At 38.1% G+C, this 14620-nt stretch overlaps 1 protein-coding gene across 1 annotated transcript in view; it reads left to right on the plus strand.

Moving 5' to 3' along the window:
• Positions 1–14620, plus strand: part of deptor (DEP domain containing MTOR-interacting protein) — a 51975-nt gene that overhangs the window by 16810 nt on the left and 20545 nt on the right. The window contains exons 5-6 of the mRNA XM_036596167.1: positions 6168–6346; positions 13971–14153. Coding sequence (XP_036452060.1) covers positions 6168–6346; positions 13971–14153 — 362 coding nt within the window. The remainder of the gene's footprint in view (positions 1–6167; positions 6347–13970; positions 14154–14620) is intronic.

Here is a 14620-nt window from a genome sequence, read left to right on the forward strand (position 1 = left end):
GACCTTTCACTCTGTTAGCCTCAGGCTTTCTCACTGTATCACTCCTGTTTGTCAGACTGCACTTATAGTGATGGAGATCTTCTATAATCTTTTTACAGAAATCTGATATATTTCAAATATATAACATAAATTAGCATGTATGGATTTCCCTTATATCCAACTTATATTTGTCATTTCTGGACATATATGTGACGTATATGCCAACCTTTAAAAATCGTTTTTAAATATGGAACATATATTGTAGTCATACATCAACATACATGTACATATATGTGTAACACACACACACACATATATATATATATATATATGTATATATATATATATATATATATATACATAAAACAATATATGAGTGTATATATGTGTATATATGTGTATGTGACTCATAAATGCTGATTAAACTATACATGTGTTACACATATATGTATGACTACAATATATATATATATATATATATGTACATGTATACACACAAATATACAAGTTGCACCATATTTGTTGATTTATGACTAAAATATATGCTCCATATTTCAAAATGTCCAATTTCAAAAAAGTTATATATATATATATATATATGATAGAAAGCATTAATCATATATGGATGGCATATATTACTTATAAATGCTTATTACATGTTATATTAGTTTTAAATACACACTTAAAAATAAAAGTTTTTCAGGGGTTCTTCGGTAATGATATTGGCTCTACATAGAACCGCAAACACTCAAAGAACCCTGCATGATTTAAAGGTTCTTTGCATGGTGAAAGGGTTCTTCGCATTGATGGAGCATGTGCTGTATAAAACCTTTTTGAAAAGGGTTCTTCTATTGTTATAAGAACCCTTTTTGGAGCTATACAGAACCCTTTTCAAAAAGGTTCTATGTAGAACCATCTACAGCAAACAATCTGATGAACAATTTGACCATGCAAAGAGCCTTTTAATCATGCAGAGGGTTCTTTGAGTGTTCATGGTTGTATTTAGAACCATTTTTAGAACCCTGTTTTTTAAGAGTGTTGATAAGCTTTTTTATTGCATATATGTTGCTGGTGTATTTTATGTATAGTCCATGTATTATGCATGTATGTAAAGCCTTTGAAATATATACATTCACAACATATATGTACATATATGCCTAATATGTGCATATATGGCCATATATCACATTTCCATATGGTGCTGTACCATCCAGCTCACTTCAGTCGCTGACCACAAGTTCAACACGAGAGGACATTCTTTACATTGGAAACAGCAGAGGAAGGAGAAATGTATAGTAATTGTATGTAGGTTAATGACTGCTTACTGCTAAACGTTCTCAGACTGCTGAGAGGAATGTTCTCAGGCTCGTCTGCTATTTTTAACGGTTATTATGAAGGGTGGCCGATATGATGATATACAGCACTGTGCGAAAGTCGGAGTCAACCCTTTCATTCCTTTCATTTCCAGTCAAAACGGACTTTAAGTACAAGTTGTTCATTTTTTCCAGAAAACATACATTTGGGTCATTCTACAGAAACGTCCACTTCTCTGTCTCTCCATAGGAGTCACTGGTGTAACTGATCCTCATTGGTGTTCCACATAATAAAGGAACACCAGAGACATTTTTAATGAAACATGCATTTTACAGAATGGCTGCTACAGAGCATCAAACCACATGTTGTCAATCATGGAATCTCCACTAAAAATATGAAATTTAATCCATTTGTGTTCTGTTTTTTCACAGTGACCTCAGAATAAAGTCGGTCACACCAGTGACTTCAGCTAAAAGCTTCATATGAAATCATGAGCTAAATGAGAAAATCTCTGATAACTGAAAGACACAGTGGACTCACCATGAGCTTTTCTTCATAGATCCTCAGAAAACGGGTAAAAGGAAGTCCAGTGATGTCATCAGTGTGACTTTTATTTCAAAATAAGAGATTTTTTGTTACGCAGTAACACCAGTGACACAACTCCTGGGGAGTCTTTATTATATATTTTATAATATTTATTTGGCTTTTTTTTTCTTTATGTCATTTAATTCATATATTCCATAGTCATGTATAGATTATTGCAGTTAAAATTGCAGAAAAACGTTTTTTTCTTCAAAATATGACATGACTGTGGGGACGAGCTCTTCTGTGGTGCTTGGAATTCTATATGACTGATTTAAAAACCAATATTGCTAAATTGAGGCGTAAGAAGGTGTAACTGTTAAAATAACTTATTGTTTTATTTTAAAATATAACTAAATTGTAACCGTAAGATGTTTCTTAACTGTAATATATCTGTAAATGCTAGGGACACAAAAATGGATGTTTCTGTAGAATGACCCATTTACAAGAAAATTATGCCGAAGCCTCAACAGCTAAATGTACAGTCGTGTGCAAACATTTGCATCCCTGATCAAACTCCATGTGTTGTTGAATTTCTATGTGAAAATAAGTTCACACATCCTCGGACACATTCGGACACACCAATCCACCAGTTCCACACGGTGAGAGGCAGATGACGTGTATCTCAGCCCCTCTTCATAGGCTCATAACTCCAGATGTGAGTGTCGTATGATCTCGAGATAAGATGGAATGGAAAGGGCGACTCTACAGATTCAGGAAGTGTTTGAACTGGATTTCTCAGCTGGATCATCACAAAGATACAGACACAGAGAACTTGATGTGTGAATTTGTGAACTCCTTAATATTTTCATTGAAATCTGCAGGGATATTTTTCCACTCCTCCAAAGTTCAGTCTTAGAAGCTGGTTGTTCATTTTCTGAAGTAATCAAACACATTCAGTGGTGTTGAGGTCTGGACTCTGGGGTGGTCAGTCCATCGTTCAGCTTCTTTGTTTGATGTGTCCGTCTCCTTTTCTCAGTGAGGTTCTTCTTGACAGCTACACATCCTTTCAGACCCACAGCGCTGAGTCGTCTTCTCACAGTGGAAGGATGGACAGAAACACCTGTGGATGTTTTCAGATCTGAAGCAGCTTGATTTTCTCCTCTCTCTCAGAGATGAAAGCTTTAAGTGCTGTTTATCTGATGGGGGCAGTTTTGGGTGTCTACCAGCTCTTCCAGGTGGTTGCTAGGAGGCCCATTTTCTCTGTAGCTGTTGTGATAAATTGTCACAATAGTCTTTTCTCAGTATATGATTGGTATAATCTGTCCTTCTAGAACTCTGAACTGGACCAATAGAAAGACTGTAAACAACAAAGACCAGTGTATAGTATCTACATACTTATACATTCTTATACTTAACATAATTACCGTGTTTTATTAAAAGGTTTGTCGTGATGCTGTATTGTTCAGCCACAGCTGCTGTTCATTGATATAGTGAATGATTTACTATATTCAGAGTTGTGCCTAAAATTACATCAGATTAATTAATGACAGAGTTCCACACTAACTCCTCCACTCACTAAATGGCCAAAAACTACGGCCTGGAACAAGTGCTGCAGGTATAAAGTAGGTCAGTGTAGCATATCTGCCCTCTTTAAGGTCAGTCATTAAGATATGATTGCTCAGCTGCAGGTCAGGTAGACCAGCACACCTGGAGAGACTCAGCTGAACACAGTGTTCATGTGTGATAAGGAGCCTGTATTCACTACGTTGGCAGTCGACTGATATGCAGATAAGATTATGCTACTCGCTTGTGCTTAAACATGACCTTCTGTGCACATCATCAATTTTACATTTACTTTGTTTTTATATTTACAGTCTGGTGTAATCTGATACCAACACTGCCCTTATTGAAACAGGAGGGATGGAATTCGGAGAAATATTCTCAACATGTGGTTTTGCTTACCACTTATTATTGTCATTTTATGATACACATTGTGTAGCCGTCCTACAACAAAGGGGTGTATTATTTTTCTCGGAGGCCAGTCTGATTCCACTATTGTGACACTATGGGTATACATTTCATATTCTTATTCTTCTTCTTTTCGGATCTTATTTTTCTGCTGGAATTTTTGTACGTTAACTCGTCCCGCAGTTTTTGAGATATCTGCACTATTCCGACTCCAGAATGTTCGGTCTGATTGGGAATGGTGTGCTTGAATACAACTTTTTGACTGGACACATGGTTTTCGGAAAAACCTTCAATTAGAACACCCAATTAACCATGTGGGATATCATAGCAACCACCAGCAACCACTTAGCAACCCCCTAGCAACCATCTGGGATACCATAACAACTGCCTGACAGCACTCTAGCAACTACCTGGGAAATTGTAGCAACTGCCTATCAACACCTCAGCAAACTCCTGGGATACCATAGCAACCGCCTAGCAACACCCTATCACCCACCTGGGATACCATAGCAACCACCTAGCAACCGTCTGGAATACCATAGCTACTGCCTAACAACACCCTAGCAATTACCTGGGAAATCGTAGCAGCTGCCTAGCAACACCTCAGCAAGCACCTGGGATACCATAGCAACCACCTAGCAACCATCTGGCATACCATAGCAACTGCCTAACAACACTCTAGCAACTACCTGGGATACCATAGCAACCGCCTAGCAACACCTTAGCAACCACCTGGGATAACATAGAAACCACCTAGAAACACCTCAGCAACCACCTGGGATACAATAGCAACTGCCTAACAACATGTTAGCAAGCTTAAGCTGCGCAATCACCCTGGATGTTCTTCAGGAAATGCACTATTCTAGTTATAATTCTCTCTTTTCTGTCTCCACACTTTCGCCTTTCTATTGTTTTGGTAGAGGTTAATCTTGAACCCTATTGGAGCTGGATTAGTTTAATCTGGGAAAGTGCTGTAATCTGAGTGATCACTGACGATATCATGATTTGAATCCAGTACGAATCTGCAATACAATACAATACTACAACAGCAGAACTCTTTTGTTGCTATATAGAACCCTATATAGAACCCATCTAGAGCACATTTTCCATCAATCTGAAGAACGCCTTCACAATGCAAAGAACGCTTTAACCATGCAACAGGTTCTTGAAGTGTTCCATGTTCTTTCTTTCCTAAAGAACCCTTGAAGAGCCTTCTTTTTTAAGAGTGTATGAAAATGTCTGTTAACGTCGTTCTGAAGTGCTCTGGAACATTCAGTTCAGTTCAGTTCAGCTTTATTGTCATCATACATACGGGGGTTACAGTATAATGAAACACGTTCGGGCTACATCTCAGCTGCATAAAGAGTAAGACCGGCACATGAGTGCTTTAACGAGCTCCTGACAGGCGCAGGGGTGTCAGCGACGGCTGCTTTTGCTTTTCTGGAAAAGCTTTTCCTAGGAAGTTCCCTCTGTGTTTAGCTGCGGTCTCAAACCGAGAACTACAGTTGTGGCTTATCTTAAACGGCTACAGTTACAGTGCATTGTGTTTATCTGCATCGCGCTTCAGCAGTTCTAATTACTTTATCACAGATCACAGCATTTCCTGCATTGTATAGATCATTTCCACGTGAGTGATGTACATCAGATCCTCAACACAGTTATTAATGTAATATATGATTGAAAGTCAAAATCGTGTGGATGCATTTCATTCACGTGGAAATGATATACACATGATGTACTAATCAAAATTAGTCACTGCAGTTACAACATTTTAATCTATACTTTCAGAAATAAAGGTACTAAACTGTCTCTGGGTCAGTGCCCCTCTTGTCACTGGGGTGGGACCCTCAAGGGTCCATCTCAGTACCTTTAGTCAGGGAACATAACTGAACCATAATCCACTGAAATGATATGTTCTAAGCTGTACTGACTCCACACACCCCGTCTCGTCTCCAGGCTTTTATTCTACTGTTCTGTTTTAAAACAAAGAAATCCAAATAATTAGAAAAAATGTAAGTATTATTTTCAAAAGTGTAAATTTAGCCTTGAGGGTTTGGGACAGACACCTCCTAATAGAACATACCCTATAAATGATGATCTTGTATATATTTAACTTATTGCTTTCTCTATTAATGTCTTGGGTTTAAACAGATCAGAAAAGAATCCTTGTAATTGTCTAAGATCTTAATACTTCATTATTTTTTAAATATTTATTTATTATTAAAATATATACATATATATATATGTAAGAGGAGAAATGATCTAAATTAGAATTTTTAATGACCTATTCCTTTAATCAAGCAGAATTTTATTAAGAAACACCTTTAAAAGTAACATATATTTACATAAATATATATAAATATATATATTCATGTGTCCAGGTTGATGAACGCTGAAAGCAGCCTGCTTCAGACTCGTGAAGAGGAGGGCGTGTCGTACGAACGGACGCTGGTGGCTTCCGAGTTCATTGATTGGCTCCTGCAGGAGGGCGAGATGGCCAGCAGGGAGGAGGCGGAGCAGCTGGGGCGGAGACTGCTGGAGCACGGCATCATTCAGCACGGTGAGTGTGAAGAGTGTAGCTTTGCACTGGAGATATGAGGCTAATTTTGCTAACAAGTAATGGAAGCATATACCAATTAGCATCACGCAAGTCATGACGCAGCTTCCTCAGAGTGTGTGGAGGTGTTCATATCTGTTATAGACTTGATGATGTGGTTTCTGATGCTGTATGAATCACTGTTATCTATAAACATGGACTAAAGTACATTAGCGTAGCTGAAAACAGGAGCAGCATCTTAAAATGCTAATATTGTCCATATTGAACCATCACTTTAAAAGGTTTGAGGTTTATATGCCTTATTTTAAAAAATATATATAATCCCAGATAGCGAGCATATATCGGTCCACTGGCTTGATAAGGTCGGCACCCCACTGACTGTTTGCCACTGCTGGTCCACCCTCGGACCACCCAGATTACTGTCCTGCATACAAACTTTAATTAGTTAATCTCCCCAAACAGATTTTAAATACACAGAGACTTAAACTAAGACAAATATTACAAACAAATGAGAGAGAGAAAAAAAATAATGACTAGGTTTGATATAAAATTATTTTATAGTAAATGTTGTTTCTGACACTGAGCTGGATTAAAATTATTTACTAAACTAATTTACAAAGTGTAACTAAAGAAGGAAGGAAGGAAAAATCAGTAAATTGGACTGTAAATGGAAAATAAGCGATGATTAGTGGAATTTTGTCTAATACTTTGCTTAACCACTGGTGGGCCGCCCAGAAAACACTGAGCAAAACGCCAGTGGACCACCAGCTTTGCCATCAGTGGGCTGACAGTGGTCCACTATCCTCTTGCTATCAGGGATATTAGATCAAATCAATAATAATAATAATAATAATAATAATAATAATACAGTTATACAAGAAATTATGAGCACTAATTTAAAATCATAAAAAAAGAATAATCCATCTCTCCTGGTCTTTTCTGTTCTGGCTCACCTTCAACAAGACATAAGTTTCCTGATTGCAGTCTGAAAATAAAGGCATGCACCATCTGCAGGGCCTTCGCTGTCATATGGGGGTTTTGCTTTGCCTTTCCGGCCAGCATATGAGCAGCTCTATGTGGGCTTTCTTTGTGGTCCAGAAGATTTTGCATTGTTCTTCAGCCATTCCCTTGAAAGCAGTGTCAACGTGTGGACGACCCTTATCCCTAATTTCTGTAAAAAATCAAATACACTTGACAACACAAGATACTACATTACAACTGATGCTGAGTGTATGTGGTCTGTACATTATAACAGGCGAAATCTTGTCTCGAAAAGATTCGAACTTTGCCAGAGAGGTTTGTATTTGTTCATGAAGATGTTTAGACCTATTTTAGCTGTGGGTGTATGTATCCTTAATGAATGTCATGACTATGTAATTAAATTTAGTTTCATTTTAACGGGATAATCTTAGATTTTCTATAATCCTATTATTTATAACAAGATTAAAATCGTATTATTCCTTTGTAAAATGACTCCTACTACAAATACAATAGACAGCAAAGAATCCAGCAGCACACTGACGCGTTTTTCATGGTCTGAGAGTCCGTGAGGAACTCGTGCTGTCTCCTGATTACGGCGTCTGGACGGCACGTGTCACGGACTTGTGCTGAAGAAACACTAGCCTCATTATTTTAACCTGCTCTCTGAGACTCTGAGGGAGGACAGAGCATCCGAAACATCTCGCTCATTTCACACTGACGCAGCTTTTTAACAAATCCTGCAGTCCTTTATTAGAACCAGACTGTGCCTTATATTTGGCTCCCGACTGACACAGCTGTCTGAGTTTGAATCTCTGTGGTGCCGTAACAAAAAAACTTGCTAATTATCGCACGTTATTGACCCTATTTCTGCTGATTAAGAATAGGGCCCTAACCTATATTGGCTAATATTGATGACGTACAGTTTTATTCGTTATCTGAAGCTTTCAGCGATGCAGGTCAAACCATGGCTTACCAATGGCGACTGTGGGTCACCAGTAAATGCCGATAATAAAAAATACCAATAATAATGATACAAGCGCAGGTCTGCTGATATACCTGTTGGGCCCTGTGATTAATCTGTATTGGCCAATACTGTTATTATTGATATCAAAAATATTAGCAGTAACATCACACCGATAAAACTGTGGGGCATCAATAACGATAAAATACAAATAATAATAGTAATAATACAGATAATACAGATAAAATTCATAATACTGAAATAGACGTTGGGCCCTATGCTTAATGACTGATAAAACTGTGAGTTGTGAATACCAATAAGAATAATTTAAAATACTGATAATACCAATAAACCTGTGGGTCAACTGATATATCGGTCAGACTCTGTCCAAAATTTGTATTGGCTGATAATGACTGTAGTTTTGATGGTTATCTGCAGTACCAGTGTCGATATAACCGCAGGTCATCAATACCAAAACTCACATCATCAATACTGCGTGCCTACTGATATATCGATTAGGCCTTATTCTTAATCTCTAGTGGTCAGCTCACAGATTTATTGGTGTTGATGACCTGTAGATTTATCAACATCACTGAAAATCACAGATAACCAATAATACTTTTATCTGTGTTTATCACAGTTTTATTGGTATTATCTGCATTTTTTATTATTGTTTTTGATTGCAACAACTCACGGTTTTAGCAAAATCTGTCAAAAAATATCTGCAAAATGGTAATACAGATAAAACTGTGGGTCACCAATAATGATAAAATACAGATAGTATAACATGCACACAATGCAATTAAACCTACAGTCCAACTAATATATTCACGTTTTTTATTCCAACACGTTAATATAACACGTTAGTAAATAAAAATTAGAAATTTAAGCAATAGAGCACGAGAGGGAGAGTGTTATCGTGAAATAACATCACGGCTGTGATTTGGTCGCCGTAGATCATCACAGCCGTGATGTTATTGGTGATAACACACTCCTCGAGTGTTCTATTGCTTTAATACAACAGTTAAATAAATACAGTAATAAATTAATAAACTGGGCCGTGAACGCGGCGTTTAATATGTTTTAATGTTCGCAGTTCCTTCACCAAATTATAGTTCCTTAACGAGCAGCTTGTTGCTATGTCAGAGTAACGAGCTCCGCCCACTCGCTGCACAGCCGGCAGTTCGTTCTCCAGCTCCTTACACTAAATTCCCAAACTGTCATCACCACTGAGCAGCTTTTCAGTCGGCAGCTGTGACAGAAGAACAGCTAAACAACCTGGAATCAGCCGGAAATGAACCCAACACCATTCGCCAAACTAAATGGGCTGTAAGATGCTTTACAGACTGGCTGGAACAAAACAACATTAATACTGATCTGGCAAAGACTGACAAAACTGAGCTAAACTTGATATTGCAGCAGTTTTAGGGCTCAGTCTGATTTGGTCAGACTCTGAAGATCAGACTACACGTTTGGCGAATGGTATTGGGTTCATTTCTGGCTGATTCCAGGTTGTTTAGCTGTTCTTCTGTCACAGCTGCCGACTGAAAAGCTGCTCAGTGGTGATGACAGTTTGGGAATTTAGTGTCGTCTCATCTTCAGAGTCTGACCAAATCAGCTGTCGTCAAATGTGATCTTAAAAGTGTCCATTTTCTGTTTGTGGCAAAGTAAGAAGTAAAAACGTTCAAATGTCTTGAGCGTCTCCTACAGCTGTCAAAGTCGTTGCTTAGCAATGGGCGTCTCAGCAGAGTGATACAGTGTTTCTGTAAAAAACGTGATGTTATGGTGAAATAACAGCACAGTTAGAACGCTTCTCAACCAATCAGCTTGCATGGCTGGAACTAACTGTTGTACATTTGCAATAAAATCAGCAGTGAAGTGTCATAATTAAGTGTGTTCTCTGTGGAGAAACTGTTCACTTATTGTAACTTAGAAAGTCAACAAAACGTCATTTGTCCAGGGGTGTTCAGACTTTTTCATACAACCGTATATCTTGAGTTTTTCCTATTTTAATAGACCTTTTGAATATTTGAGCTTATTCTAATTGAAAATTGTTTTGGTTCTACTTGGTTTCTGTGAGCCGTTGTCTCCAATAAGTGCCTGGAACTCAGCCAGTGCTGTTTACTGTGTACCTTGTTTACTGTACACAGCGTTGTTTGTGGTTCCATACGTGTCTTGCATGTAATGCCCGCTCTGTTTGTCCACAGCGTGTATGTCAGCGGGGTATGTTAAAGAGGTCACGACCTTCAGCTCTTCCTCTTTCCTGTTTCACTGCTGAGAGAGGTTTAGTTGTGAAAGTGAGCTGAACTTTTTCAGAATCAGGTCATTTCTGCACGAATCACTTTGCTTTATGCTGGTGAGAAACTGCAAGTAGAAAACAGAGTGCAAACAAAATGAAGTCCTAAAACTTTGGGTTTATTATTTACTCATTAATCTTAAGACTTATTATTCAGTAACTACTCTGGAACCAGTGTGTGGATTCTGTAGTTATGATTATTTCTGACCTGTAGAAACTGACCGTTTGAAGAAGCCCCCCCTCTCTTAGCTACCTGGCAGCATTCGTAGCACTTGTTGTGAAACAGTATTGGCCACTGTGTTTTAGTGACTGGTCCTTATTTTCTTCTGTAATGCAGTGACAGTGAATATGGTGAATGGTTTAGTTCAGTCAGACTGAAAATAACATTCTTCTTTACCTACTAGAAATTATTCATTATCTGCTATGAAATCTTTATAATTACAGTGTATAATTCAACACTATAAATTATTCAGTATCTACTATGAAATATTAATAATACCAAGAATTATTCAGTATCTACTATGAATTTTTCAGAAGCCACTATGAGTTATTTAGTAACTACTACAAGTTGTTCATTTTCTACTATAAATTATTTAGTATCTACTATAAATTATTCAGTATCTACTATAAATTATTTAGTATCTACTATAAATTATTCCATGTCCACTATGAATCATTCAGCAACTACTACGAAAAGCAAAGAAATTTTGCTTTTCATCATCTACAATACAATAGTGATCTTTGGGCCCTCAGGCAGCATTGCATTAAAAACAGACATGATTCTGTAGTGGAAATCACTGCATGGGCTCAGAAACACTTCTGAAAACCACTGTCTGTGAAAACAGTTTGTCGCTGCATACTTAAATGCAAGTTAAAACTCTAAAACGTAAAGAAGAAATCATATATAAACAGGATCCAGAAATGCTGCCACCTTCTCTGGGCCTGAGCTCATTTAAAATGGACTGAGGCAAAGTGGAAAAGTGTCCTGTGGACCGATGAATCAAAGTTTGAAATTGTTTTTGGAAATCATGGACACTGTCCTCCAGGCTAAAGACCACTCAGCTTGTTATCAGTACACAGTTCAAAAGCCAGTGTTCATGATGGTATAGGGGGCATTAGTGCACATGGTATGGGTATATAAACATGTTTTGGCCACATATGCTGCCATTCAGACGACGTCCACCGCTATAAATTTAGTATCTACTATAAATTATTCAGTAATGTCTACATTTCTTATGTCGTTATTATGTCAGTATTTGTCTTTTGTAGTTATTGTCCTTTCTTGCACTTTATTGTTTGCCATATTGTTTACTGTTTATTGTTTACGCACACACAGAGCTGCTTTGAGTCCGAATAATGCCAACATTGTTGTTTAGCAGTAAAGAATGTAGAGCTGAGCAGACTGGGCCTCAGTGTGGAGCAGCCTTTGTCCTGAAAGAAGCTGCAGGAGAAAGACTCAACTCCCACACACACACACACACACACACACACACACACACACACACACACACACACTGCATTCCTCTGAGGCCGTATACACACACACTCCTCTATCACTAAAGTCCTGTAACACAAACAAGCTCCTCTCTCTGATCTCCTAACTGAGTTATCTTACATCCTGTTTCTAATTCTGAAATCTCTGCATTCTGATCTCTGGGAAAGATATCAGATAAGATCTGTTATGCTTTCTAGTGAAAGAGTTTATTCAGATGCGTAAAGTGAGGCGAGGGCTGTACATTATCACATCATGGTTCAGCTGGCGGTTTAAAGGAAAAGTACATATGTTGCACAGCTAAAAATAGCAGCAGTATCTGGAAGCCTGAATTTAGTGTACACTTTAGCCCATGTTTATAGATGACAGATAAACCACATAGTCAAGTCTATTAGAGCTTATTAAACCATTCCACATGCTTCGAGGCCATATTATTATTTTCCAATGGAAATTTCTATGATTTGTATGAAACAAACCAGATTTCCACCTTCATAGGTGAGCAAGCAAGTCCTCTGTCACCCCTCATTGCTCACTAGCAGCTCAACAGAGTCACAATATTTCATACACCGAGAGACAACAGTGTCCTAGTTCATCTGAGAACAGAGTTATGGGGACACATTTTATTTCATGATGTCATTATAATGATTAAAAATATCCAAGTCGAGTTCTATTCTGCCAGCGGAATGGCCACCAGGGGGCACTGCAGAAAGAGGATACTATTAGGCACTGTTACTGTTTTAAGCTGCTAGCTTAGCATTTTGGTAGTTAATATTTCTTATATCACTCATTGGCTGTGTTTACATGCAAAGATTTTTGCCAATCCGATTTAATACAATCCGATTACAGATTCAGACTGAGGTGTTTATATGCACACTCTACTCACCAATCTGATGGAAAATCTTCGTTTACATGCTCACTACAAGTAATCCATGCAAAATGACGCGCATGCGTGGAGTAGCGCTTAGAGTAAACGTTACCATGACAGCGAACATCACGTGAGGTCTAGTCCGCGTGAGATGAGTTTCCAGTTGACGCGCTTGTGTTTTAATTGCTTTAAAATGATGTCAGACCCAGGAAAACGTCCTTCACATGTCCTTATAAAGGAAGCGGCGAAAGGAAGACGTCGTGTTCTGAGACACATAAGCTGGACGTCCGTCCCACCGCCGTCTTTTAAAGATCAGAGCATAAACTTCGTCTCCTCTGCAGACCAGTTTCTGCTCCGCCATGTTGAACGGTATAAACTCTCACTATGACGTGACGAACATGATCAGAACGGACTTAAACTTTCAGATAGGGAATGTAATCAGATACAGGCGTTTACACGGATATTATTCTTCTATTTAACTGATTATTTACAGGGTTACCCACCTCGTTCAATTGGATAGAAATTGTATTCCGAATGGCCTCAATCGGACTAGACTATTCCGATTGAGTTATTAGTCGGATTATTAACAGATTATCAGGCTGCATGTAAACGTGGCTATTTAGTATTAATCTAGAATCCTGTGTTTTATTGATTTTGTTTTAATTTTTTATTTAAATGCTTTCCTGATGTTTTTATACCTTTTACCTTTTTACTTTTATTAAACAGCCATTTTATTTTAATGTTATGCTATTTTGTACTGTTCAGTTTCATTTACACTTTATTACTTTTTTGATCAAAATATTTCATAAAGCTTTTTGAGCTGCATTTTTATCCTCATAGCTCCAGTGCAAAACTAATGAAGCAACATATCAGACACCCATCATGATTGACTCTTTTGGGGGATGAAGAACAAAACTGAACTAGAGTTTTTGTCTGTTAACTCACTGTTTGCTGCAAGTAAACAACTTTATTAACCCTATGAGAATCATAATAGTGCAATGAATTAAATCTGCTTACCATCTACATGTTTAGTCACCAACAAGCACCACTTCACGGATGGCGGACTCCTCTTCCAGTTCCGGATGAATTTCCGGCGACGGCGGCGGCTGATGGAGCTCCTGCACGAGAGAAGCCGAGTGATCCCAGAGAGCCAGGACAGCCCGTTCTGTCTCCGCAAGCAGAATCCCGACAGTGGAAACGGCAGCTTCCTCTCCGGTCAGTCGGCTGGGTTTAGCTCACACAAAAATAAAAAAAATGGTTCTTCAAGTGTTCTTTAGTAAGGACAGTGATTCTGTATAGAACCATGAATGCTCATATAACTATTTTCAGGCTTAATTTGTTCTCTGCATGGTGAAATATTTCTTCAGATTGATGTATGTAGTTCTACATAGAACCTTTTTGAAAATGGTTCTGTAGAGCGCCAAAAAAGGGGTTCTGCTTTGGTATATTGTAAAAATAGCCGATCCCAGAACCATTTACAAAAGGATTCTACAGAGAAGTATATACAACACACTGTCCTTCAATCCGAAGATTGCACCATGCAAATGGTTCATGGTTCTACATAGAACCATTGTCTTTATTAAAGAACCCTAGAAGAACATTCTTTTTAAGAGTACAGGGTTCAGTAGTGGAGGAGAAGAGTAGTAGTTTCCCTCTTTATCACAAACGCCAAACAGCCAAGA

This window comes from Colossoma macropomum, unplaced genomic scaffold, assembly GCF_904425465.1.
Source record: "Colossoma macropomum unplaced genomic scaffold, Colossoma_macropomum, whole genome shotgun sequence".
NCBI classification, from domain to species: Eukaryota; Metazoa; Chordata; class Actinopteri; order Characiformes; family Serrasalmidae; genus Colossoma; species Colossoma macropomum.